The 27,966-nt window shown below is 42.7% G+C and overlaps 2 protein-coding genes across 3 annotated transcripts in view; one reads left to right on the top strand and one right to left on the bottom strand.

Annotated features, from left to right (window-relative positions):
* Positions 1-3,951, bottom strand: part of CFAP74 (cilia and flagella associated protein 74) — a 38,178-nt gene extending 34,227 nt beyond the window's left edge. The window contains exons 1-5 of the mRNA XM_054292097.1: positions 3,900-3,951; positions 3,424-3,514; positions 2,861-3,013; positions 2,568-2,666; positions 1,037-1,141 (exon numbers count right to left, since the gene is read on the bottom strand). Of these exons, the coding sequence (XP_054148072.1) occupies positions 1,037-1,141; positions 2,568-2,666; positions 2,861-3,013; positions 3,424-3,476 (410 nt within the window). The 5' untranslated portion in view covers positions 3,477-3,514; positions 3,900-3,951. The remainder of the gene's footprint in view (positions 1-1,036; positions 1,142-2,567; positions 2,667-2,860; positions 3,014-3,423; positions 3,515-3,899) is intronic.
* A 7,947-nt stretch (positions 3,952-11,898) lies between these two features.
* Positions 11,899-27,717, top strand: GABRD (gamma-aminobutyric acid type A receptor subunit delta). 2 transcript variants are annotated; one of them, XM_054291873.1, is made up of 9 exons: positions 11,899-12,508; positions 19,231-19,343; positions 19,890-19,957; positions 20,313-20,533; positions 21,330-21,412; positions 22,705-22,842; positions 23,755-23,907; positions 24,461-24,672; positions 24,992-27,717. In XM_054291873.1, exons 1-9 carry the CDS (start codon positions 12,441-12,443, stop codon positions 25,289-25,291), a joined length of 1,356 nt encoding a protein of 451 aa, XP_054147848.1. In that variant the 5' UTR covers positions 11,899-12,440; the 3' UTR covers positions 25,292-27,717. The 2 variants fall into 2 exon arrangements, with proteins under 2 accessions (XP_054147848.1, XP_054147847.1); XM_054291872.1 differs by having other exon boundaries at positions 23,752-23,907.
* The last annotated feature ends 249 nt before the right edge of the window (positions 27,718-27,966 follow it).

Genomic DNA, 27,966 nt, shown 5'->3' with positions numbered 1-27,966 from the left:
AATTGAGTAAGGAAGGCTCTATGGGGGAAATAAACATGTAACCATGTTTTCTTTTATTATTTACAAACATATTTTGAATCAAAGTCTTCTACTGACACAGACTAAGGCTCATATCTAATACAATATTCCTTTCAAAGACATCAAAAATATTGGTCAAAAAAAAGGTAAAAAAATAAACCTCAAGTTTTTGTTTCTCCCATTTACCTAGATGAAAATGTGAAAATCAAGAAAAAATCTTAAAATAGCTTTTCCTTCAACAATAAATAACTTCAGAGACAGGCCACAGCTTTTATTCTTCTGTGCTTTGCTGAAGGAACCAGATATGATAGAGCTGAGTACATTAATCTGCTCTGTGTATTGCTAATCACACAATAAACAAGTCAAGCATTTTAAAGCTATTACACAACACTGCAGCAGAACACACTGTATCCTGGTTAACCACTTGGCTAATCACAGCTAGAAGCTCATGCCTGTGTTCCTCCTTTGATGTACCTGTGGTACCAAAATACAAACACACTCACCTGTTGCCTCCTGCAAAAGGCAGTTTTACTCTGTCTGATAAAAAGCAGTAATTTATTATGTGTGAACAATCAATTACAACAGCAGTATTAGCTTGGCATAAAAATACAGAGTACTGCTACAATGTCTCCATCATGCTCATTTTCTCTCCTTTCCTTTATGCCCTATAAAGCCACCAAGAGGCATAAATTACAACTATTTATGCTCATGCACAGACAGATTTACTTTAGTCCATCTTATTTTACATTTCAAATGAGACCTGTTTAGGTCACAATTTATGTACCTCTCGTAATAAAATCAAAACTTTATTTACATGTGCAAAGCTAACTTGGGTTCTGAGCCACATCATCCAGCTTTGTAAGGGATGAACCATGCAGGCTAAAAGCTGATCTGGATTGATGTAGTTCAGTATTTACAAGAAATGTCTCTATCGATTAACTTTTGAATCCATCCAAGAGCAGATGAAGAAGGCAATAAAGATTGACTCCCCGCACACTTTCTTCATGCCCTCACTTACAAGTTTTGTTTGAGTGTCAGAGCAAGGCTCAGCTCCAGCTCCCTCTCTCTCTCCAGCTCGGTGCACAGGCGGCTGCTCACGGCCTGCAGGCGGGACACGGCTGCACTGCACAGTCAGACAGAGCCCATCAGGCAGAAATGTGAACAGAGCCCCCCTTGCAAGATCAGCAAGAATAAAGCACAGCTCTAAGGCTCAGATTTATTCAGCAGAATCCCAGCAATTCATGCAGCCTCTTGTTTAACCTTCTAAGTGTCCATTCTTGAGGCAGAGCTTACTTTAAACTCTTACACACCGGTTGAAAGGAACAGATGAGAATTTCAAAAGCACTGACCAGTAGCTTAATGCAACTATTCACTTCTCCAACTGATAAAAGTAGTATTATTCATGAAGATAAGCGTAGGTGAACCTAGAGAACCTAGACTGAGTTTGCTTTTAAAATGGTACTACAATATTCCATACACTTAGCCTACAACTGCAGCATTCCCACACAGTTATTTTCCCTCTCTCCCCAGGAGAACTAGCAGACAGTGTGCTACAGGATCCACAGACAGTGGCCTGACTATACTCAACATAAACTCCCATCCTCTAAATGAAAATTGGATCTTCTACCTGCAGCTACTCCTCTAAATTCAACATTTCTCTATTGGCATTGGCAGTGCTAATGGCAGCCAGGATTTGCATTATTGCTAAAACACAAAGTTCTTGAACTTCAGAAGCCAGGAATCTATCAAGCCTTCTCACTCCACTAGACACTTGCTAAATGTAAGAGATTGGGAGAATTGCTATTTTTTCCATATCTAGACCTCTCCATGTGACCCATCATAAGGATAAACACTACACTGCTTTTCTGTCTTTGCTGGGATTTGTTACTGTCTCTGAAATCCCACTTGCACCACTTCAGGAGGCTCATTTGCATGAGCTCATCAGTTTTGTTTAAGCAGCTCTGCCATTCTGGCAGTTAACCTGCCTTCCTCTCTCATTCATTGCTGCTCTAACCTGGAGATTAACACAGGTTAGAAATGCAGCTGCAAAGTTTGTTCACAAGCCTCTGGCTCCTGGTACACAAGCCACCCACTGCTTTCTATTTAAACCAAATGTGAAGAGTACAGTAAATTGCCTCCCACTTGATAGCACAAGTGTTTCAGAGCAGCTCCTGTATGCAGAGCTACTCCTGAAAGGCATTCCTGCATTCCAGAACAACACAAGAAAGGAATGGCACATGTATGTGTGCATTTATAAAAATAAATACGCACACATATATAGAAATCCTGACTGAATAATCACCAGAAGCAAAGCCATGACCTCCAGGAGTGTCACAGCACCTTGATTCATCAGACTGAATAGAAGATTGACATGACTGACAGCAGTGGGCTAGGCTGACTTAGTACCTGTTGTTACATTTAAAAATATATGCCTCTTTCCTACCCATTCCCAAGTTTCCACCTCTTCCTGCTCTTATCTCATTAATTACACACAGATGAAGATAGTGGATGCCTGTAATCCTTGGTATCCAGAAATACTCTCTACCTACACATTGCCAGCCTCCTCCTCTCTCTCTATTTCCATGTCTACATGATCCAGCTGCTTTGCCAGCATCTTGCTCCGCAGCCGACAGGCACTCAGCATGTCACTGCAAGAAACAAACACACCAGTTATGTTCTGTAGGTTCTTTTCTCAGTGAAACTCTTCTTTCTGGGGGCAAGATTCACAGCCAGGACTCCTGTCAGATACATAGTTCTATAAACTCCAGTATTTAAGATGGACACAGTATCTCAGTATTGGCTGGGGATTTGTGCTAATGGAATATGCCTATTAAACACTAACCTGGTTTTTTGGACCATCAGTTTCTTTTCCCTGACCTTGTCATTGAACAATTGGAGGCTTCTCAGTGAGGCTGATAAGTGAATTCTCTCTGCAGACTTCAGAGGCTGAATGGTACCAATTCTGCCCAAAGAGTGTTCTGAGCTTTGCCTTCGACTTGGAACACACAACCAAGAAAGAAACAATGTGAAACTGTAGTAATGTGAAGTTTGTCTGACATCCTTACATTCCTGCTTTTGTTTTATTCTAGCAGAACTTATAAATAATGAAGAAAATGAACACAAACAGCACAGGAAGTTTGAACGCATAGACTTAAGCCAGGATTTTCAGTATTGGATATCTAAAGTTGAACATTTACACCCTCACTGAAAGCACTAATGATGTGTCTTTGTTTTAAAATGCCTGGGGCTCCTCTCAATCCCACCTTGGCTTTGCAATTTGAGTGTTCCTGAACAATAGTTTACAATTTAACAGGAACGTTTTAAACTAGTTTAAGCCATGTCATACACAGCTGGTCACTTAGCACCACTGAGGAAATTCTGTTTGAACTGGAACAAGATATTTACATGGTAGAATCAGACTGGTCTCCAGCCTCTTCAAAAGTGTCCTTGTTTTCCATCTTGTCACCAACATCCAGCTCTTCTTCCAGCTCATATTCTAGCAGATATTGAAACAACAGCTTAATAAAGAGAGTATGAATTTTAAAATTTTAAAACCTTTCTATATTTGCTGTCAAGTGACAGTGTGGAGAATCAGATGTGACATTTTATAGCATTACTGCAGTGTACATTAAAAAATTCATATGGCAAAACACACAGGACTATGATACACCTGCAAAAGAACAGGAGAATGTTCTCTGCCTTCATGTGAAAGTGTCACCAAGAATCCCATTTATGTGGGAAAATCCCAGACAAGAACAGGGAGGGGGACAAGGGAGGATAATGTATTGTCAGGTTCTGGCCAATGATCTAACATGTTTATCTTACATTAAATTTACATTAATGTCAGTTTTTTGTGAGTTATCAAAACAATTCATTTTTACCTTCCCAGTGTTCTTCCAAGTCAAAGAGCTGATCAGCTGCATCTTCCTCTTCTTCTCCCTCTTCTTGTTCTTCTTCCTCTTCTTCTCCTCTTTCTTCTTCCTCTTCTTGTCCTTCTTCCTCTTCTTCTCTTTCTTTTTCCTCCTCTTCTTCTCCTTCTTCCTCTTCTTGTCTTTCTCCTTCCTCTTCTAGCCTTTCTTTTTCTTGTTCTCTTTCTTCCTCTTCTTCTCTTTCTTTGCTTTCCTCTTCCTTTTCTTCTTCTTCCTCCTCTTGTCTTTCTTCCTCCTCCTCTAGGAACACTAGAGGAGACATTTGCTGTTCTCCCTCACTAAAACTGATCTCTTGGTCTTCCATGGTGACAGTTCTTTCCAAATGACCAGGCTGAATAAAAAGAAGAACATGTTTTCCATATTAAATATCCAACAACTTGCAGTAGTGGTGACTATCTCAGGAGCGAATTCACAGCATTCAGTATGCATTTAATGCATGTGAAATGACTGGATACAATATCTCTGTGCTAGTTACACATTTTGAGTATCAACTATAATAAATCTCTTAGTGAAAAGCAAGGAACTGCCTTTTTTTTTCTTTTAACAATCAGCTCAGCAATAAAACAAACCTTCTGAATGTATTTTATCCACTTACACCATGATTTTACCCCAGATTATTTGGACACAACTCCAACAAACATTATTTGTTCTTGAGTCTTGTGGAGTTCTCCAATGCAAAGTAAACTCTTCCCAAATGTTGTTACAATTTATTAGAATGCAGTAAATTCTGCATGTCATCTAGAATGAGTTATTACCACATGGTTGAGCATTTCACATCTTACCCACAGAAGGACTTGGACATATGATTAATTTTAACGAAGGTGGCTCAGCTTTGAGTGCGTTTATGTAAATCCTTATGCAGAACTCAAGAAGAATCAACAACAAAAGAGTATCTATTTTCTCCAGTTAAGGAGCAGAGAAAACAAACCCCAGGATTTGAAGTATAGAGGAATGAGCAAATGATAGAAACCACCTTAAAGCCAAGTAGGATTCCTACGCTTGGCTACTGATTTAGGGATGTTGGTGGCACTAAGAAGTGGCACAAACATCAAACGCAGCCAATGCAGCAGCGGGCCCAACGCCTTCAGCCAAACCCCTGCGTGGTGAAGTTGTGGGGCTCCAACTCCCAAAGAACAAAGTTTGGGGTAAATTAGGCCGAGATGCACAGCACAGGCCCGAGCCCTCCCACAGGACACCCCGGGGCAGTGTCGGTGTTCCCGGCGCTGTCCCCTCAGGGCTCACCGCGCTCACCCCCGGCCCGGCTCCTCACGGCCCGGGCCCGCCGCACCGCCCGCGCTGCCACGGCAACGGCGCCAACCACCGCGCGCGGGGGCGCCGCGCACGCACGGCCGCGATCCGCTCCCGAACCGCCGCGGGCGCGGGGCGGCGCTGCCGGCGTGGCTCGCTGCGTCCCCCCCCGGCCGCGGGGTGGTGCGGGCCGGGGTCCAGTGCCTGAGGGCCGGGGTCCGGTGTGCCTGGGTCCGGGTCCGGTGCCTGAGGGCCGGGGTCCGGTGTCCGAGGGCAGGGGTCCCTGGGTCCGGGTCCGGTGCCTGAGGGCCGGGGTCCGGTGTCCGAGGGCAGGGGTCCCTGGGTCCGGGTCTGGTGCCTGAGGGCCGGGGTCCGGTGTCCCTGGATCCGGGTCCGGTGCCTGAGGGCCGGGGTCCCTGGGCTGATGTCCGGTGTCCGGGGGTCCCTGGGTGTGGGTCTGATGTCCCTGGGGTCCTCGCAGTTGTTCAGATCATTGCGTTCTTGAGGTTTGAGGCATCTTGAGCAGCCCTCTGGGGAGTTTTCCTACTTGACAATTGTTGACATTATTTATTCTCAGAGGTAGATTAGAATATGAAACACTGACACGCTTTTTGCACGTTCTTTAGAAGAATGATTTACACTTTTGAAATACAGCAGCATTAACAATTCCATCGTATTGGTGTCAGTAATTACTCTGGTGGGAACACCTCTACCTGTGCTGCCTGTCTGGGACATCTGGCTCAGGTGGTTTTAGGTAACCAAAGCCAGAGACATTCTCAGTGAACTTTCAGCTTAATGCTTATTCAAATACATTTTTAAATTTTAAGCAAGTTGGTGGCATTATGATTAAAACCCTTTAATCTTGCTGGAATGTGAAGTCCTGTGGATTTGGGGTTGGAGCACTCAATGTTAGAATACTGAAGGTTTCCAAATTTCAATCCAAAAGGAATCTGTCTCAAATGTCTTTTCGGAAGTAAGCCTGTACTATCCTGACAAAAAGCATTTCCCCGTTAGTTACTAATTAAAGGTTATTTCAGCTGAAATCATGTACTGCTCATTCTGGACAGGTCCTCTGGCTTCAACAGCAACTTCAGCTCTAGAGGTTCTTTATGAACTTCTGTAATTGTTAGAAATAAGCACAAAATCACTACATGAAAAGTCTTTAGATGATATTTCAGTGATTTACATACTCATAATGAATGTCTGTGTTCATAAAATGAACCAGTTTGAATATTCTGTCCTGCAGTGGAATCTCCTGAGCCTGTGCGCTTGAATTCAAGTGTTCAGTACCAGATTTAGGGTGCCCAGAGCAGCTGGAGCTGCCCCATCCCTGGAAGTGTCCAAGGCCAGGTTGGACATGGCTTGGAGTGCTGTATTTCATATTTCTAAAGTCCATACCTTCTGGGTGGCTTTCTCACAAGCAGCTCTTCACAGCAGTGTTATTCCTGCTTCATCAGGGCTCCTCCAAGTCTCCCCTGGCCGCCCCACCCTCTTTTATCCCAGCTACCTCCACGGGCCACAGCTGCCACCCAATTAAGGACATCACAGCTGCAGCCCATTTACAATAACTAGAATTGGGGCAGGGTCACTTATACGATACAGAGATCTTTTACTGCAATACATACATTTACTCAGGCCCCTATATTGGAGCCACCTGGGACAGCGGGAGGTGTCCCTGCCCATGGCGGGGGGTGGCACTGGGTGAGCTTTGAGCTCCCTTCTAACCCAGGCCATTCTATCTAAACTGGTGATTAACTGGGTTTCCTCTCTGTTCTCTTCCTTGTGTTACCTTGACAAAGTCAAGGAGCAGTGCAGCTGGATCCACAGCCCAGCAGCTCCCTCACTCTTGGCACTAGGCCTCGATGACGTGCCAGAGAAACCCAGCTATTCACAGACTCCCAGGGATTCAGTTATTAAAATCCTGAGACATCATCTGCACCAAAATACACCCTGATCTGTACACAGAGACAGATGCATTCTCAGATTTATTTAGTTGAAAACGTTCCTTAATTGTAAGCAATATTTCTGTAATTGTTATCGTTGCTATGAGAGTAAGGTCTAGGTTTTGATCCCAAGCACATGCTGCTAATCTGAGCATTTATTTCCACTGGCACACACACTATGGAGTGTAAATTACTCACAGTGACCAGTGCATTGTCCCATATTTATGCTATAGGTCCTCAATCTTGAGAAATACATGGACATTCTTAGCTCTATAAATGGTGGAATCTTGATTTTATGGCATCTATTCATATTACATAAAACAAATTACATACAGACATTTGCAGGATTAAAGCTACAAGATGTAGGCTAAAAATATGCAGTGATTAACTGTATAGCTCTCTCTGCAGATCTGGAATAGTTATAACTGTGTTAACTCTGAACCTGCCAGTTCCCACATTCCTCGAGTTGGGATGAAAAACATCCAAGCATGGATTTTCCCCTCAAGAAAACATTCAGAAGAACACCTGGAAATATCACTGATTATCAGTTTCTTGTGATATTTTTTAAGGTATTTTTTCAGTCCCAATTTACAACTGTTTGAATTATTTCAATTTCATAACAGCAACATCAACAAGGGTCATGGTTTTGTGTCAGGTGAATAATGTGTTTTTAGGGAAAGACAATGTAGATTTTTCTCTCTCATATAGATAGGAAAGGAAGAAGAGATCTGCAGTGCTTCTGAAGGAAATTATGGCTCCCCAGCCAAGTTCTTATCTCTCAATCTACAATTTACGTCTATCAACTTGAAGCCAGTGAATCTTTAAGATTTAAGCTCCTGGAAATGTACAGAAAAGGCTTTGCTTGATGCAGCTCTTCCAGATTTTGTGGGTTCTGGACCCCAGTGATCCATCTTGGAGAAACTGGGAAATGGAGTGAGCAGATGCAAATGAAATCCCTGCTGTTTTCGGCCAGGGTTCAGTTCAGAGGCATTTCTGTGGAGTTCCTGCAGTGGCACCTCAGGATCAGCTGGAGAGGCAGCAGAGCTGGCCACGTCCCTGTGCTGTGTGGCTGCATGCTGTGCTTCCACAGGCGCTTGGCATTTCCCTCCCGAACGTTTCCAAGGTGACAGGAGCTCATCTATGGAGCTTTCTGGCGTTTAGGCAGGAAGACATGCCAATAATGGAATCTGCATTTTGGCAGGGTGGTTCACATCAATTACATAACGCAACTTGTCTGCCCTGTTGTTTGATAGGGATCGATGTTGGCCTGTAAACAATGGCAAACATTGATTTGTCGGACTGTAAATAATGGCAAACATTGATGAGCATCTTCCCAATGACTCATCCCTACAGATGCATGGACAGGAAATGAGAGGGGCATTTGCTGTCAGAGCACTTGGTGGAGGAATGGCCTGGGATGGCACAGCTGGGATTGCACCCCTGAGAGCTGGGGTAAAACTTCATCCTGGTCCTGGAATTAGCTCTGCCTTGCGGGAAAAGTGGGGAATTTCATCCCAAATCTGTTGCATAAAGAAAAGAAAAGGAGGGCAAAGTGTCTGGCTGCAGTGTGTGCTTCATGATTATAAAAAAAATTATGCAGATTGAGGGAGGAACTAGATGTTCTACAGAACATTTAGAAACAGATAAAAACTGTATTCCTAGTACTTAAGGAGAAAGGGAAATTAATATTGTGGTTATCCAGATACTGATTAAATACAGACACGTTTGTGTTGGGGCTGGGGGACGTTCAGACAGTGCAAGTACAGTACAACCTCTGAAACGAGCTAAATATTTCCACCATGCAATTGCTACTGATATTCCCAAATCCCATTTACAAAAATAGGCATATGTGTGTAATTTATATATCTAGAGACATTTGGCGATGTTGCCACAACAGTCTTTCACGAGCTGCTTAGGTGGAATCATGGGAGGGTGAGACTAATTATCCCTGTGGTACGTTTTTTGCCTCTTGAAATTATATGTGACAATATGATATCTTTATTTTTCTGGCAGTAAAACCACCTGTTCTATTTAGAAAATGATCTGTTAAGAATACCAGGTAATGCAGTGCAGCCATAAAATGAAATAATATCCTTTTGATACAGTCTCAAAATCCTGAGTAATAAATGACTGAAAACTGTTTTTTTGGCCCAAATCACTGAGCATGCTTCTCCTCAATCCCATCAAATTACACCATCCAATAAATGATTGTATGGTAGCAGTTACAGAAGGATGGATGACTGTGATCAGGGACCATTCATACCTGTTACACGTTCCAGAAGAAAAATTCTTGACAGATACTGAAACATGGGTTTCCGGCTTCAGTGTAGTAAAACATACTTCAAAGTTGTGACCTTTATTAGTGCTTGAGTAGGGTAGATACTTCAAGAATTAGTAATTGTTGATATAGTAGTAATAACTAATGATTTAATAAATAGTAATCATTAAATATCATTGTAAAATTGCCCAGATGTCGTGGAGCCCATTAGCATTAGACCTGGCATGGACAAATACTACAGAAACACTGATTTAAGGGTCTGTGTTTCTTCCACAGATCTACTACAGCTTTACTACAGCCCAGATCAAAGTTTGCCCCGAGCTGTGTGACTGTCCTGGCAGCCTGGTCCTGCTGGAGCTGCAGTGACCCCACACAGTCCCCGAGGGTCCCTGAGCCCCCATGCAAGGTCAGAGCCTGGGATGGACATTGCCATGGGAGCTGGTGCCTGCAGCCACAGGGAGTGAGGGGAAGTTTGTTAGAGTGAAAAAAAGGCTTAGCAAACATTGAGTATCATGGGCCATCTTTTTAAGACTATTTGACAGTTCCCAGCCGGGAGCTAAAGCTAAAGGAAAGCTTTAATTATTTTCAAGAGGATTAGATGAGAAAGATTTGGAGAGCTTATTTATTTTGTTTTGTTTTGATGTTTTAATGGCAATTTTAATAGTTTCTTAATCTATGTCTCAGCAATTTTAATCTGTCATTGACTGTAATGAGTTTGGGATATTTAGCTAAAAATGTAGGAAATTAATATATTGTTGACCTTTATTATTTTATCTCCTCTCTTCCCTTTGGCAATAGGAGTTATTTATTTTGAGTGGGTTGTGCATATATATATATATATATATATACATATACATATATATGTACCAATCTATTTTAAATATGTATTGTATGTAAAACCAACTAAATCCAGGGCTGAATGACCAAACATTTGTCCTTATCCTTTATGAGGATATAATAAGACCCTTGTAGATAAAATGTAGTTTTTTTATCTGAGAGAGCTCTCACATGTCTTTTAGGATTGCCATTGTATTTTCACTTGTGTCAGTGGTCACTTTTGTAGCAAGGTCTGTCCTATCAGAGCATGGTGTGCTTATATCAACATACAAATGCACACATCACACACTTACACGTGTCATCCACACATAAAATCCACTCAGACACAATCCAAATGTCCAAAGTGCCTCTGTGGATTTTTGGGCTATTTTTACAGCTAATGTTGGATACATTATTTATATGCTGAAGATATAGAAAACTGTTCTTTTTTACTAGTAAATTAGGTGACAGCTCTCCAGCCAGAGGAGAGCAACACTGAGGAATTCTCAGCATAGCTACATAGCCCACAGCACCATCAGCCTTAAGAATATGAAAAATATGAAAAATCTCAGCTGAAAATATCCCAAAAAGTGTGAATGTGTTGATGGAGAGACAAAGTCACTCTGTTCTGCATGTCACCAGGTAAATTCCATTAAAAATCTTTCAACCTACCTCCTAAAAAAAAATATCATGCAATAATCTGACTCCTGGAGTTAAATTTGTGTCTTTTCCTCCTTTTTGGATGTTAGCTGCAGGATTGCCACTGAGATGGGCAGAGGGAGGAAAAGATCAGTAAGGAAATTACCTCTTACGTTATTCTCACAGGTTTATGACATGCCTCTATTTGTTGTATTACATTTGTGTGTGTGTTGTGTACATCTGTTCCCCTGGATTTCATGGGGCTGTTATTCCCCTCACCCACCACCCCTCAGTAGCCATTTGAAATGTTGGTGCTAAATAACAATACACAACTAAGAAGACAAAAAGATGAATCCAACACTGTACCCCAGGTGCCTCCGTTCATTAGTTTAAGGTACCTGCAGAATCATTTTTGTTTTTTGAAAATGTCTCCTTCACACTGTTTCCTTTGTGGGTTGGTTTTAAAATTGTCATTCGAGATTGAACAGCACCAAAAAACCGAGGAGGCGGAGGAGGAGAGAAGGAAAGAGCGAATATGGAGGAGAAAAGCGAGTTTGACCTGCAAGTCAAGATGAGCCCGAGGTCCCGAGCAGCCCCGTGGCCGGGGCCGCGCTGGCCCCGTGCCGGGAGCGGCGGTGCCCGGGAGCCGGCGGAGGGACCGGGAGTTCGCGAGGCACAGGCGGTGGAAGCTGGACTATGGCAGCCCGGGATGGAGCAGGGAACTGCTCCGAGCGTTTCACTGTAGAGCGGCCCCCCGGGAGCCCGAGAGCGGCGAGGCAGAAGTTTGTGAGCGGGCTCTGCCCCTCTCGGTGGTACCGGCGGGCCGGGACAGCGCGCAGGCAGCAGCGGAGAGGCGGCATTTCCCCGGGCACGGTCCCCGGCTCCAGCGGCGGGGCGCTCGGAGCGATGCCGGGAGCCGGGCTGCAGCTGCGGTGCCGCCGGGATTTGCCGGGAGCTCGGGGGGGCGGCGGGGGGCGGCGGCGGCGGCGGTGCCTGCGGTTCACATGCCCCGCGCGGAGCGGGCACGGCGGCTCCGCGCCCCCGAGCGCCCCGGGACCGGCCGCCCCTGCCCTGGGCTCGGGCTGCAGCTGCTCCGCTCCTCCCCGGCACGATGCGCGCAGGACATTAGTGGCTCCGGAGCACTTTGAGTTGCTCCCACCCCGCTCCGTGGGATTAATCCATCCTTTTGGAGGTTATTTTCGGCAAGCAGCCTCGCAGGCGGGCAGAGCGGCCGGAGGAAGAGCCCGCGGCAGGGGAGGGATGCGGGAGCAGGGCAGCGGAGCCGGGCGGGACTGAGCCACCCGCAGAGGAGAGGAGGAGAGGGAAGGAGAAGAGAGGAGAGGAGGGGAGAGCTGCCCTGCTCCCTGCTCCGTGCCGGGCTGCCTGCATGGCTCCCGGGCACTGTGGAGATTGTGGGGGCTGCTGCTGCTGAGCAACCATCCATCGCTTTAAACTCAGCCTCAACTTAGCGCAGCAGGCAAGAATGGCAAAGCCACTGGAGCTTTGGGGCTGCCAGGAGAGCCGGGGAACCTGGGTTTTGGTCGCTGCTGTCTAATAAATGGAAGTAAAATGGAATTTCTTACCTGGGTTTTTCCTGCCTTGATTCTACTGTGCACCCAACAGCACAGGTGTATCAGGTAAGAAAACATCTTCTCATTCTTTCTTAGCCGGGCCTCAGGCAGCCGTTCTCTCGGGTACTGGAGTGAGTGATGCCAGCTCGGGCTGGGGCTCCCACTTTTGCCCAGGGATGATTTCTGCACTTATGGGCCACGACTGCTTGGAGTGAGTGTTCAGGAGAAAAAGGGCCCTTGAGTGAAGAGTTTCCTTAATGTGCCTCATCTGTTTCAGTTTTTTTTTCTTCATTCCCTAGCTGAGAATGCACTTCTGCCAGTGGAGCAGCAGTTTCTTGGCTTAGTCAAGGGCTGTGTTTTTAACAGGATGCTCCTGGAACCTTTTTCCCGAGGGCACTTGCTCTAAATTGGGGGCAATCACTTTTTGTAAGGCACTGCAATATCCCAGCTCAGCCTCAGCCCCTCCAGCAGCTCTGTAGGGGCCTGCTCGAACATGAAACTCTTCCCTAAACCCCAGCACAACCAGTGGGGTACGAGCTCAATAGCTTTGCTTAGGGCCTCCATAGGTGCCATTAAAACCCCAAAATCCAACCATCCCTTTCTAATGAGTTCATTAAGTCTCCTCAACTTGGGTTAGCAGGAAGAGACTGTCAGAGATCTTAGGGGAAAAAAAATTGGAGAACTCAAACCATTTTTTAAAATAATAAATTTGAAAGAAAGATGTATATTTGCAGCTCTCAGTCACATTTCCTCTGAAGGTGTTAGCTAGGCAACCAGCGCCGGTCTCGGTATATTCTTATTCTCTCCAGATCTGGAGGCTGGATGTGGAGAAAGCTTGCCATGATTACGCAATGAAAATAGAGGGGGGAGTAAAAAAGAACTTGCTGCATGTAAAAACATGCCTACACCCCCCAGAGCAGGGGTGGCTGTGGCATTAAGGGGGTCTTACATCTCCTGCTTCATAGACATCCTTAATAGCTTCAGAGGAGTGGAAGAGGCAAAGTGGGAACTGTAGTAAAACATAACATTGTTGTTACACCTTTTGGAATTAATCAGGGAGATCTGATTTTTTTCACTGGGAAGGAAAAGAACCTTGCTCAGAGAAAGTGTCAAGTCAACTGCTCTTAGTGAGGATTGACAGAATGATTTATCCTGTGACCTTGAATCTGTTATCAGGGTCAGATCCTGACACCCTCTGAAGCAATCCAGTGGTACAGTGAAGGCAGAGGAAATACTGCTTATTACCTAAGGGCACCCACAGCTTGCCCATCATTTCAGTGATCCTGTTCCTCCCTCTGCAACTGGGCTACCATTGAAGCTGGGGGTTGAAAAGTGATGTTGGAGTACATAAGACCAAAAACAAGAGGGAATTTTGAGGAAGAGTCAGTCTTCTGAGCCTGTGTCTCCAAGGTCTGCTCCTAGGCACAGCAACTGCCAGAATATGTGTTCGTTGGAGACATTATTTATTTTATTATTAATTCCCTAATTGACTTTCCTTCTTCAGTTACACAATAGTGACGAATATTTTGGTAAGGGCAGACTCAGGCAAGGCAAATTCTAACTTAAATTCCAACTGTTCAGGTTGTAGTCTTCCAAATATTTCAAAGTGTGAGACATTCCATGGCCAAGGAAAGCTTCTCTGGTTGGATTCAGGTTTAGGGTGGCTATGGCAGGACACTGTTTAATCTTGTAAAAAGGGAGTAGCCTCGCTTGCATGTGTACTTTGGATCAGTTAAACAGAACTGAAGTGAAATTTTATCCTTTCATTAGTAAAAACATTTTTGGTACGAGATGCTTTTATGAATACCAGCATGTTAATGGGCAAAACTGCCAATGGCTTCATTTTAAAGCCCTGTTTTTGTTTTCTAAATGCAGTGTGATTCCAAATTTTGATGATAGAGGCCATCCAACACCCCTAAATTCTCTGCTTCCGAGTTCTGTGCACTGTAGATTGAAAAAAAGCCATATTCAAAAAAGGAAGAACATTTTGGTGATTTTGAAATTCACCAGTAAGACATAAGAGACAAAAGACTTCCCAAAAGCAAAACTACCAGTGCAAATAATGTTATGGATGGGCAGGGGGGGGAAGTGGGGGATGCATGCAGGCTGCTTCCTCAGAGCATTTCTGAAAACCCTCCTGGGGTGCTTTAGCTGTGTGCAAAGCAATTCCTCTGTCATGTGTGTTGTTTGTCTGAAGTGAATGAGCCAAATTCAGCCTAAGTCAGCACATTTTAGTCAGGTAAACATTTTTTATAAATAGTGGTTTTTGGTCTGCTCAAGGCAGTGATTAGTGCAAGGAATTTGGCATTTAAATGATTGACAGGTCTTCAGGACAAAGACTGTGCCTTCCACTATTTTATCAGGGTTTGAGATGCTGTGGATGCTGCAATAATAAATGTGCCACAGTGAATGAGATCATCTGCAGAAAGACATTTGGGGAAATATTTCTTCATTTGTGTGAGGAAAGAGCACTTCTGAAAGGAGTTTTGGGGTGTGTGTCTGTACTGTGTAATTTCTCACTGAAAGAGATTTTAATTCTCTAATTAGAATAGGTGTCTATTTAATATTTAAGTTTCCACTCTGTTAAGTGACTTTTATACTCTTGCATTTAATTGTCATTCTGCTGTGTGTGTCTCCCTAAGCCTTTTACTTCTATTTGTGGAAACAGAGCAGCTTTAACACGTGAATGTATGCACAGAGTGGTCCATTTTCTGTAGCTTAAAACTGCCAGAGAGGCTTTGATGTTCTAAAGGTTGCCATGAATTAAGCCTAATGCCTTTTCAATTACATTTCAAAATACAAAACATATTTACAGTGAGCTTCCCTTCGAGTCTGGAATGGCAGATGGGAAGGATATACATACTGCTGTGGATAATCCTGGAGTTTGGCAGAGGTCAGACTGTTCGCTGACCTTGCAGGATATTCCTTGTCTTTTTCCCAAGGAAAAGTTTTCTTCAGTGCTGATGACATCTGGGACATCTGTCCCAAATGCTTATCAAAATGAAATATACTGATCCCAGTCCTCCAGTCAAACTGTTTTCCATCTGCCAGGTTAAAAGATTCCTATAACAATGTTACAATCCCCAAGAGAATCAGGTTAGCAGATCTAGAGAAGAAACAGAAGGTGCAAAAAGCAATTTTCCACATCTTTCTGGTCTGTAAATTTTTCAGAAGATCAGTGCACCCTCCTAACAAGTATGGCCTCAAATCTGTGTCCCACTGGCCACTGACTCAAGGATTCTGAGCCTTTTTTTGCAATGATCCTGGAGATTTTGGCACTGCTGGGAAAAATGAAATTGCCAATACTATCCCTTGCTCAGCTGCTGTTGTGCTCTCATTCACATGGAACTTACAGATTGCCTCTTGCTTTGGTGTGATTTAAATACCAGATATTTTCTAATAATATTGATAAACTTTTAGCAAGTGTTTTCAAGAAGTGCTCTGGAAGGGAGCACAGACAGGCTAATGGCTCACTTGGCTGAGAGGCCCTTTGAAGATGTGCTGGCCAAGCTGGTTGATGTTTCTCCCCCAGATCACTCCACATTTGTGGGAAGTCCTGGTCCTGCAGCAGCTGGGAGGGAGGTGTCAGCGTGGATTGGAAGGATTTTGGGATATGTGAACTTTTTATTCTGGAACTGCTCGTACTTAGTTCTGAAAGAGACATTTCTTTGCTCTGTCATGTGACATTCATTGCTTGGAGTTGCTTTATCAATATTTATCAATATTAGGGACAGAGGAACTCCACAGGTGTGTGCAGTTTATCAATGGGGATTTCCTTTCCCTTTGTCTGTGCAGGAGAGCTCACTGTTGCTTCCATGCTTTAGACAGCAGTAATCTGTTTTCAATGGGCTCAGCTGAAGTTCTCCCAGTGCTCCAGATATGGACAGATGCAAACATATCCTCAAAAATATCTGCTTGAAATGAGATGTGTACAGAGTCAGAGTGTGATCATCTTCAGCTTTGCCTTTGGGAATGACTTCCAGAGGGACAGAGGTCCCCAGGGCTGTTGCCATTCAGCAGTGGGGCTCTCCACACTGGCCTGTGCAAACTGAAGAGAAGCTTTTCAGGAGCTCTTTTACCCCTTGGATTTGACAAGTCAATATCTTGATTTTACAAAGTCCTTTTCCTTACTGAAACAAGCGTTACAGCAGCTTACATTAGGAAGTGAAGTTGCTGAATCAACTAATAACAGTTGCCTTTCTTTTCATCCCTACTGCTTACACTATGAAAAGTTAATCCCTTCCAATGCATCCTTTCTATGCTGGGCTTCCTTTTTCAGGTACAATAATGAATAATATTTTAGGCCATTTATAATCCCAACTGCTTATCAAGGATGAAGGAAATTCTCCTACTATTCTTCTTGTAATTTTAAAGCACTGGATGTGATGTGTAGAAGTCTAGAGGAATGACTCAAAGGGGTTTTCACCACATGGTAAATTGAGCCATAAAATTATTTCAGCTGTAATATTTTAATAACCCCCCTGGTATTAAATGCATATAGCTCCACTAACTCCAGCACATTTGTTACACTGATGATCTGACCCTAAGGCTTTATTAATAATAGAAACAAGATTTATTTTAATTGTGTCATGGATATTTAAGTAAAACTCCCTCTAGATTGTAATCTTCTTAAAACACATGGCAGGCTGTAGCCCTCAGTCTTTAACCCGCCTCTCATCATTTTAACTTCCTTTGAGCTCCTTGGCTTTCCTTAATGCCATTAAAACAGAATCCTGACACAGGAGAACAGCTGAACTCCAAGCTTTGTCAAAACATGATCAGCACATGGGACACATCACTACGGTGCTGTCACCTCCTGACTTGAATTGTGTTTTCAAAACACTTTCCTGAACTTGGTTGCTGCTTTAGCAACAGAAGCTGAAAAGTATCACCTTCTATTGAAAAGTCAAAGAGATTTTCAGCAGATATATTCATTCAAGAGTACTGCAGCTATTTAATTAGGAAAAGACATAGAATACCATTCTTTACATATAAAAGGATCTCTGGCATTTTACTGATTAGAAACACCTTTCCATGTCTCTGGCTGGGACTTGTGAATTACAAATAAGTATGTTTTTAAACAAACTTATTATAAAGCTCTAATTACATTACAGTAAATAATGAGCTTGGATGATTGAAAGACCAGCAGTCTGATAGAAAGAAGTGTTGATATATTTGATGAGACCCAATAAAGAAGGAAAAAACCTCTGTCAACATCTGTTATAAATCTTCAAAGCTCTTGTCTAAATCAATTGTGTTATTCCAGTTTATGTAGCTAAAAACACATCTTGGAGTGTTCCAAGATCCTTCATATTCCTCAGAAGAGACAGAGGGACCTGAGAAGCAGCTGGGATGGTAATTGGAGAGGAACATACAAGTGTGTGCTCCTGGCAAGGAAATCTTAGCAGTGCAGTTTAACATCCCATTTTGCTGGGAACTAATGAAGCTGCACTTGGAGCAGGGTCCCTGTGCTGGGAGGTCACAGAAGCTTTGGCAGCTCTGCTAATGCAAGATTTCAGTGGCAGTGCTGCTCAAAACTTACATTTACACTGTAATTCCAGAACTCCTTCCTTATATAATTGAGTCCAGACAAGAATTTGAAGACTAGGGCAATCAAAGGTTTTCCTTTCAGTCTCTGTGAGCAGAGTTGGTTATTGTGGGATGCTCTGGTCCTGTGCTGGCAATAACTGCTTGTGCTGAGCTGAGTGCCCAGGCTGGCATATTTTGGAGAGAAAAACCATGTGCTTTATGTGGGTCAATGTCACATGAACACTCTAAGAAAGTTATGTAAGTACCAAGGCAGAATGTGTTTGTGGTGTATTACTCTGCAGCCTTCCATGGATATTTAACCATTTCTTTTCTGCTACAAGTCATAGATACCTCTCAAATGCCACATTCATAGCTGGGCTCAGTGGAAGATGCTAAACCAGTGCTCAGGCAGCTTTGATCCAGTACCTGCATTCAGTCTCAGGCCCTCTCAAACCACAGGGAAGTTTTCTCTTTGCAAATGGTGCTGTCATTGTCCCATTTATCCCCTCCTGCCCTGTCAGACACAGTGCAGAGAGAGGAACGACGTGAGCAGGCTCAGATCTTCCACTGGAGCCTGCCAGGTTTAGCAGATAATGAAGATAACACAACCTTGCCTTTGTTTGTAAGAGATGGAGGAATTTCCACATCAGTGCCAGGGCTGAGGGGCTGGCAAATGGCAACCAAAGACTTCATGAGCATCACTGGCCTGGCAACAAGAGGCACCTGAGAGAGGGAGCCTGACTGCTGGGAGAGGCTGTGCAGGAGCACAAATCCCACAGCAACACGTCTTCTCCCAAGCAAAACCTGCTGCCTGCTGTCCACATTCCAGATGTGCAGTTTTTCTTGTTTTCCTGCCACATTTGACAATGCTCCAGCCTTCTTGATCTCAGCTGTTGTATAGTAAGAAGCTGTCACAGCTGCATTTCAGAGTTCACAGATGCATTTTAGGCAGTATACAAAGTATCTTCCTTTCCCTCATGCTTTTCTAAGTTTCTACATCTATTTTTCCTACTTTTTTAAGAAAGAAATAAACTTTTAAAAGTATGGGCTTGTACTTAAAGATGCCACAGTCTTGCCTGAAATTTGTTTTGGTTTAAACAGAAATATCTGAAATGCTTTTCCTACCTATAAAAATCTCCAATATAGCTGATTCTACTGTAGGTGGTCTCTGGTGTAAAATAAGTCAATAACTTCCATTTGCTGTCATTCTTCTGTTTGTAAACATGGGAAATTTTAATACATTTATTCTCTTTACCCAGAGCTATGAGTGACATCGGAGATTACATAGGTTCCAACATTGAAATCTCCTGGTTGCCCAACCTGGATGATTTGATGAAAGGTTATGCAAGAAATTTCAGGCCTGGGATTGGAGGTGAGACTTGGAGAATGAATAATGTTCTTTGGTTCTTAATCCTTCTGATGTTTATGTGAAATTCATATTTAAATAATTAAAAAGTTGTGATTGTCTTTTACTTGGATGCTGGAAAAAAAATAACAATCAACATTTTGCTTGATTTTGACAAGAGACAGACTGTTCAACAGCAAGACAGGCTTCTGATGCAGTTCTTAAATTGTTGACATCTAAGTTGAAGGAATTTTGTATTTCATTAAATGGTGATAATTTCTGCATCTGCTTGAAGTCATGCTGTCTTAAACTAGATAAAGTGATTTCCAGAAAGGATTCTGTGATTTTCAGTAGTTGTGATTTTATCTCGTGTCTCTTATCTCTGAAGTGAGGTGTGCTGTTGGAAATTGAGGGCACAATTGGTGAAAGATTTAAAACTCTTGCTTTAAGAATGTACTTTATAATGGGAAACACTTCAGTGAATTGATGAAAGCATTAACAGTCAGGGGTCATTGATATTTTTATGGGTATTATGATGATATAAATCACCACGTTCAAACATTTTTTTCTCAGGTCCTCCCGTTAATGTTGCTCTGGCAATTGAAGTAGCCAGCATTGACCACATCTCAGAAGTGAACATGGTACAGTATCAGATTTTTTAGTTTTGCTTTAAAAAAGCAAAGGTTCAAAACCAGAAGCTGTATTTGCTGAGCTATGTAAACTGATTTTCTCTGTCAAGACCTATGCAAGTCTTGCAGTGTGTTATGTGTAACATTGATATTGAATCACTTTTTTATAGCTTGTGCCTATCCATAGTAGGAGCATATGACCAAAATACAAATGCTTGGGCAGCTCCCTGGCTGACTAAGTATAAAAATATGTATTTGCACTGAAAGCAAATAATATATTCCTAGGCTAAGACATTGATTATTGGCTAAGTTCCAAGACATTATCATTGTCAGCATCACTTCTTAATTAGGATTTCTCTTGTCACAGGAATACACCATGACAGTGTTTTTGCACCAGAGCTGGCGAGACGATCGTCTGTCTTACAACCACACCAACGAAACTCTGGGCTTGGACAGCAGGTTTGTGGACAAGCTCTGGTTGCCAGACACCTTCATAGTCAATGCCAAGTCTGCCTGGTTCCATGATGTGACTGTGGAAAACAAACTCATCAGGCTCCAGCCAGATGGAGTCATTTTGTACAGCATCAGGTGAGTGACAAACAGTACAAGTGTTCTCTGTTGTGTGTTAACTTTTTGAATGTTCTATAATCAGCCAGCATTCCTAGGAGGATTTCCTGAAATAATTATTAGTTAAAAACTGAAGGAAAGCTCCTATCCCCCTATCCTTTTCTTTCTGAGAAGTCAGGAAGGTCCCTTTGGCAGCACTAACACATTTTGCACTGGGCAGTCACTGCTCATGTCCAGAATGCCCTCAGTGGGAGAGAAGCCCCTCATGCCTTTGGTCACTGGGCAAAGAGGTGCTGAATGCAGAGCAAAGATTCTGTTCTCCCCTCCCTCACTTTATTTTCCAAGGGAGCTCTGAGCCTGATTTAGGCTCAGCTTCCCCATCTTTCACACACACAAAGTAGCATTTCTCACTTTTGAAGAGGGCTGTGGCTGGAACTCAGTAACTGTATTGACAGTTAATTGTGTAACGTTCTGAAAAATAATGAATGTGCACCTTTGAAACTCTAAGTCCAAAGTGCCCCTTAAGGTATTGGCAGTGATCTTGGGGACAGTGAAAGGGAGGAGATTGAATGAGAAAATTCCTTTTTATCATCATCAGTAGCTGCAGAATCCTCTGACGTTACACGAGTCATTTGACCTTTTTTCAATTCCCTCTGCCTCTGGGTTTCCCACAGACTCAGGCAGCAGCCAGCAGGACTTTGAAAACAGTTTCCTCTGTTAGCATTAAAGTTTCAAAGTTTTCCACTCAGTCTTTTGAGTTCTGAGGAAAAGGCTCTGTCTGAACGTCCCTAACTGGTGTTCCTGTTTCTCCACACAGGATTACCTCAACAGTGGCCTGTGACATGGACCTTTCCAAGTACCCCATGGATGAGCAGGAATGCATGCTGGATTTGGAGAGCTGTAAGGGCTGAGTACCTCTGTGCTTTGTGTAAAGCTGCATGCATGGTGCTGAGATAGCTGCACTGGGCTGGGATGACTCTGCTTTAGTCACTTGGGGTTTAAGTGAACAGAAATCTCTTCAATCCCTGTGTTGGGCATTACACTGTGCACTTTTCAATACCAGTTCAACCCTGGTCCAATCCAAATCTCTAGGATTGAACAATGTACAGTCCTGCTGACAAATGTTTGGAACTTTGTGCTTCATGTGAAACCTTGTGCAGTTGTGACAGTCACTGGCATTACTGAGCTTTGTATCAAATCCAGTGAGAACAAGTAGAAAAGCCCAGAGGCAAAATGTGATGTGCTATTTTTAATTTATGAGAAAATAGGGAAAAGAAAGAATTCCCTGCTTTTAATGAATGCCATTGTGACTAACCTTCACACAGCTCTTTAACTTGCCTTGGCATTCGTGTATCTGTTACACAGAAATCCATCAGAATGCTGCATGGATGGGCTTAATTCATTTGTACTCACAAAGGAGGGTGAAGAATGGATTTATATTTTATCCAGCTTGTATTTAATCTATCATCAGCATGTAATTCCCATGAGCATCAATACTTCTGAATGAAAATCACCACTGACACAAGCAGGGACCACCCAGTCAGGGAAAGTGAATCTGGATTTTAGATCAAGGAGCCCCCAGGTCCTGAGGGTTGCAGAGATCTGGGAACAGCAGATCCTGAGCAGGTCCCTTGGCCTGTTGATGCAGGTTTCTGGTTTTCTTTTCTGTCACTGACTTTGTTTTCTAGGCTGTTAACCACAATACCATTTTATCCTGTCAAAAATAGCAATCTAGTTTTACTTACATAATCAGCAAATGCAGAGGCAGCAGACAGTGCCCCAGCAATTCCTTCCCTCTCCCAGGGAGTTCTGCAGGGAGTTTTGGTGGGGGCTGAAGGTTTTAATTGAATTTGAGGGTTTTCATTTCAGTGAGGCAAACAGAAATAAAGTCTCTTTAAAGAAATGGATGCTTTAGTAGCAAGTTGTCAATGAACAGCAGAAGTAGGAAAGATTGATTTCCTGTGGATTTGCATATTACATAAACCCTCTCATTCATATCCCCCTTTCTGTCATGGCTGTGGTGCCCTGCACCTCTCCAAAGCAGAGAGAATGATCCTGACTGAATCTCAGCACGTTTGCAACGTGCCTGGTGGAAATCAGCGTAGCACAGGAATTAGAGAACTTCTGCTATGAATTCTCTAAGCTCTGAATTCTCCCTTGAACTTTGTGTTTACTCAGCTTTCTTTTGGCAGATGGCTACTCTTCAGAGGACATTGTCTACCACTGGTCAGAAAACCAGGAGGAGATCCACGGGCTGGATAAGCTGCAGCTTGCTCAATTCACAATTACCAATTACCAGTTCACAACAGAAATTATGAACTTCAAATCTGGTAACAGAATCTTTCTTCAATTCAGGGACAGTACCTGACTTTTTTCCTGCAGAGAGAAACCTCCTCTATCTATAACAGAAAATCCTTCTCCTTAAGTGACTAATTTAAGAACCTGTCAGGTTTCTGATAAGAGTTTCCTTCATCTTCCACTTGTGAGAAGTGCCATTCTTTGCTGAGCCTCTAGGTAGTCACTGTAGCAGGTTCTGTCCTTCAGCTCTCTCTGCTTGACAAAATCCTGCGTGGAGTAGCCAGACAGCACTTGATAAAAGCACTTGAGGTATAGCTCACATTTTCTTGACCTAATTTGCAACTTCAGATCAAGAAAAATTTCCATTAGCCCTGATGTTCTGGAGCTTATGACGTACAGTCAGATCAGTCTAATTCTGCCCCGTAGAAGTCAGTGGTGTGTATGTCTATCACTGGGCTTATTGCAATGTTTGTACAAGATTGGAGTCATTTCTTTCCTGCTGATTTTTCATCCTCTTTCATGTATTCAGATTCTCATTTATGCTGCGCATCTCCTCTAAGCTCTTTTTTGAGTTTGAAATTAACTTGGCCTTTTAAAAAATCTAAATTTAGTATCTGGAGGACTTTCTACAGCAGATGATAAGACAGTACACATTTTGAAGCAATACTGTTATTTGAGAAGACTCATGATTTTATTTTCAGATCTGGCATTGATATGACCTGAGACAAATCATTTGACCTATTCTTAGCTGATGAAAGCTGCAGAACCTCGTGCAGGGTTTAGGAAGCATCAATCCAACAGCATCAAAAAAGCTTTTTGTGACCCTTGTGCAGAAGATGTTAAAGAGCGTAGCTCTGTGTCGTTATCTGAAATGTCATTTAAATATCAATCTAAGTGGAATTCACACAGCCAGACTCTCTTGTGCCTGCTCTCCTTTCCAGCAGGTCAGTTTCCCAGGCTCAGTCTCCACTTCCACCTTCGGCGGAACCGGGGCGTTTACATCATCCAGTCCTACGTGCCCTCCATCCTGCTGGTGGCCATGTCGTGGGTGTCCTTCTGGATCAGCCAGTCAGCTGTGCCTGCCAGGGTGTCACTAGGTAAAACAGATGGCTTGGGGACTCTGGGGAAGGCAGTGCTCAAGTGGGAATTGTGCTCTGATAATCCTCATTACAGTGCATTTATGTTTACATTTGCAGAACGGGGGGTTCTTTGAAAGATTTCTCTCCTGGTTTAATTTCTGTCGTGTTATCAGAGCAGTTCCTCAGTAAGGAAGAGCAAATAAGCACCTAGGGAGGGTTAAAAGCAGTAATGACTGTGAAAGAAATGAAAGAATTGATTTGAAGGAACTGGGACAGTGGCAAAAAAATGTTCCTGAAGCTTGTGGGTCTTTTGGTCTGACTAAGGGTTGCCAGTCCAGATGTAAAAGTGTTTGAGGGTTAATTATTTGGGATTTGTTTTTTCTGATCTAGGACAAAACCAAGAATAACTTGTTAAAGCTGCCTTAGTCATATAAATGCAGCTTCTTAAAAGTTTTGAAAATCAGAAGCCCCAGTATTAAGGGGCTTTTACTGTGAAAATGATAATAATTCATATTAATAAATATATTTATGTATATTAGTGCACATATCTCTCTCCCATGGCACCCTGCAGGTATCACCACAGTTCTCACAATGACCACCCTGATGGTCAGTGCCCGATCCTCGCTCCCACGAGCCTCTGCCATCAAGGCCCTGGACGTTTACTTCTGGATCTGCTACGTGTTTGTGTTTGCTGCTCTGGTGGAATACGCCTTTGCACATTTCAATGCTGACTACATGAAAAAGCAGAAGAACAAGATCAAGGCGAGAAGGCAGAGTGCAGAGGTCAGTAAGTGTGGTACTGGGAATAACTTTGCCACAGCAATCACCCTGCTTATGACCTTTTACTCCAAATTCTTCCTGAGAAGAAAGGCTTTGAGAATGTTCTGGATGGTGCCTCAGTAATTCAGAGCATGGAAAGCCATAACCAGAATTATGTGTGGTAGCACAGAGCTTCCATCAGTTCTGCCAAAGCAGGGGTTAAATCCCATTCTCCACATATGGATCCCAGGGGGGTTTCACCATGCTGGTGCCACTGATGGCTTGGATAAATGACACTGTCCTTGCCCTGTAAATTGCCATTATTCTCCTCTCTCCTTTGCAGATCAACGTGAAGAATGCCATTGTTCTGTTTTCCCTCTCCATAGCTGGGGTGAACCAGGAACTGGCCATTTCCAACAGGCAGCACCGAATTCCCAGAAGCCTGCCAGGATCATATGGCACAATAGAAATAGAAACTGGAGAGACAAAACAGCAGCAGGGAATGAAACTGGACAAAAAGACTGGCCTGAAGTCCCTCTTTAAGCCCATTGATGCTGACACCATTGACATTTATGCCAGAGCCGTGTTCCCAGCAGCCTTTGCAGCAGTCAATGTTATATACTGGGTTGCATACACAATGTAAAGGCAACAAAAAAAGGAAAATTCTTCCCAAGACCTACAAACTGAACAATAGTCACAGGCTAAAAAGCCCTCACTGAAACTGAATTGAGGCACCTCTTCTCAAAGTATTTTCCAACGAGCTCAAACACTTCCAAAGCCAAGAAGGTCCTGCTATGAATTCCTACTTAAAGCAGCAATTTATTGCTGACCTGATTTGATATGTGAGACTGCACTCTGCCAAACAAGTCCAGCTCTTCCTTTCCTGTAATTCCATGAGACAACTTTTCATATGTACATATTTGTAGCAAAAGTTTAAATCTTAAATGACCGTGGTTTTCCTCCACTTCAAGGTTGATCAGTAATGAAGATTTGGCTTTTCACACTCAGATAATTTCCTTTTTATTTGTAATGAAAGAGCTCATTCCTCACTTCTGCACGAGTGATTTTCTGCATCTGTGGGCTGGCCTAGGTTTAACAGTAGTGCTAAAGTCGGAGTTTTTAATCAGAAAAATCTCATGAACAAAGTAAAAGGGAATAGAAGGGAGTGGAGGCTTTTTCTTAAAATATTATTTGTCTTGGGTAAAGTATTGAAAAATTTCAATGCTCTTAGTCACAGCATGAAATAAAATATACTACATAAAATTCTACTGAATTGTTAATAATGACTGCATTACATTTCAGATCTGAGCTAATGAAAGTTTAAACATTTAAACACAGAAATGTTTATTAGTTTAATAGGCCCTAAAATAGATAAAGTGGTTTAGAACCACAGAGAAAGCTCAGGCTTCCTGTGTTAGGTTGGGGAAAATTTGAAAGGTGCTCGATAACGAAGGAAGTCAGACTCCATTTGCAGGAATGACTTTAGAATTTGTTCTGTTAATTTTCACTGAGAATCTACCATGTGTGCCTCTGAAAATATCCTTTTTGAATCTGTCCCTAAATAGCTGAGGGAAGTAAAAAAATTTCATAACTGTCTTTAAGCTATTCCGTTGCTTTGGATATTTTTGCTGGTTTTATTCAGAGGCTGACCTAATCTCTTAGGCCTCTTCACTTCCATTATTCAACAGTGAAATTTATGGGTCCTCATACACATTGCTTAATTCAGGACTAGATCTCTCACCAACTCATGCAAAATAACACTTGGTTCTGTAAATAATCTCAGTGAGCTCAGCAAGTGAACACAGTACTCACAACAAACAAGTTTCACAATTATTCTCTAAAACCTCCACAGTAAATATATAGGAATATGGATTAAAACAACTGAAATATTGTTAATGTAGGAAGCCAATAAAATACAGTACAAAAGGACAATTTATTTTCAGGATATTGTTGCCTTGAAAGTGAGAGGTTGTTTTAAAAATAGAGACTGCCACAAAAGAAAGGGTGAAATGAGAGAGAGGGAGAGAAGGAAGCAAAGCTGAAAAGCTGCAATGGAAAGGGGCATGGAGAGAGACTGAGCCAGGGGCTGCAGGTGAGGGAAGAGCTTTGCTGGATTTAGGATGCAGCTCTTGAACGTGTGGCTGACAATAAATAGTTGCAATAAGGGTGAAAGGAGAGTTTGATCCCTGTGGAGTATGTGCACGTTCCTCCTGCCTTAACTCAGCTGTGATTTAAAGTTTGATTTCAGATGACCAGCACTGAAAGTTAAAACATTTTAGCACTGATTTATAACTTCGAATGAGATTTGCTCATATCAGTGAAGTAAGAGAACGCTTTGAAGAAAAAAATAATGATCTTGAACTGGGCTGTAATAGACAATATGCTCCATTGTAGGTTAGGTTCACCTCAATCTTTAGTTTCTGTTATCATGGAAAGCTATCAGCCAAGAGAGTGCTGCAAAACCCCAAGTGACATCGAGCTGTGATTGTTCCACCCAGCCCTCACCACCAACCTGAGACACCTGGGTTCTGCTCCCACATCTCAGCACTGAGCTGCTGCGGAATCTCAGTCAAACCCTTCCACTGCATCGTCTGAAAAATGGCTAGAATCATTTCTTTCCTGTATCTTTGAGCTTTCCAGAAGAAAAGCTCTTCAGGAGACACAAATCCTGTCCTCCAGCTAGGTAAGTGCACCCAATCAGTACTTTCATGGTACCATTTACCATTGTTTCTCAGGCTCACATACTGAATTAAGGCCAAGTATCGCTCAAATGTCACCTTACTTGAAAAGCAAATGAAAATCTGCATCTCTTTCAATATATTCAGGTAATCAAGCTTTTTTCTTTCCCTCCTGCTTCTCCTCTTTCTAATTTGTTTTTCTTATTGTTTGTTCCTGATGCTGATGGAATGCTGCATTTCAGAAATACACTATATTTTTTTCTAAGTGTGTTTTTGGTCATAATCACTTTCTCTCCAAGGAAACGCAACCTCTTCTGCCTTCCTCTGAATAAATCCTACTGCTCTATACAATGATTTAATGCAGAGTGGAATAAAAGCAGCAGAAGCATGATTTTACAATGCCTTTTCCTTACTAAGTTGTTGCTTTTTCCATGATCCATCACCACAAAAATACAACATCTTTTGGAAAGACCATGGTGCCACCACCTTCTCTGTTATACTTGTAAAAATCAGAAATAATCTTTAGTTTAAAATCAGATTTATTTTTTCTGGGAAAGCAGAATCCAGCCTTTTTGTATCCCACCGTTTTCTCCAGCTATTAGTGTATTATGTACCCTGTCAATGTTGGTAACTTATGCTA

This window comes from Melozone crissalis, unplaced genomic scaffold (assembly GCF_028551555.1).
Source record: "Melozone crissalis strain CALT ecotype California unplaced genomic scaffold, PUWL_Pcris_2 ptg000107l_1, whole genome shotgun sequence".
Lineage (NCBI taxonomy): Eukaryota > Metazoa > Chordata > Aves > Passeriformes > Passerellidae > Melozone > Melozone crissalis.
This window is presented reverse-complemented; position numbering and strand designations above follow the sequence as displayed.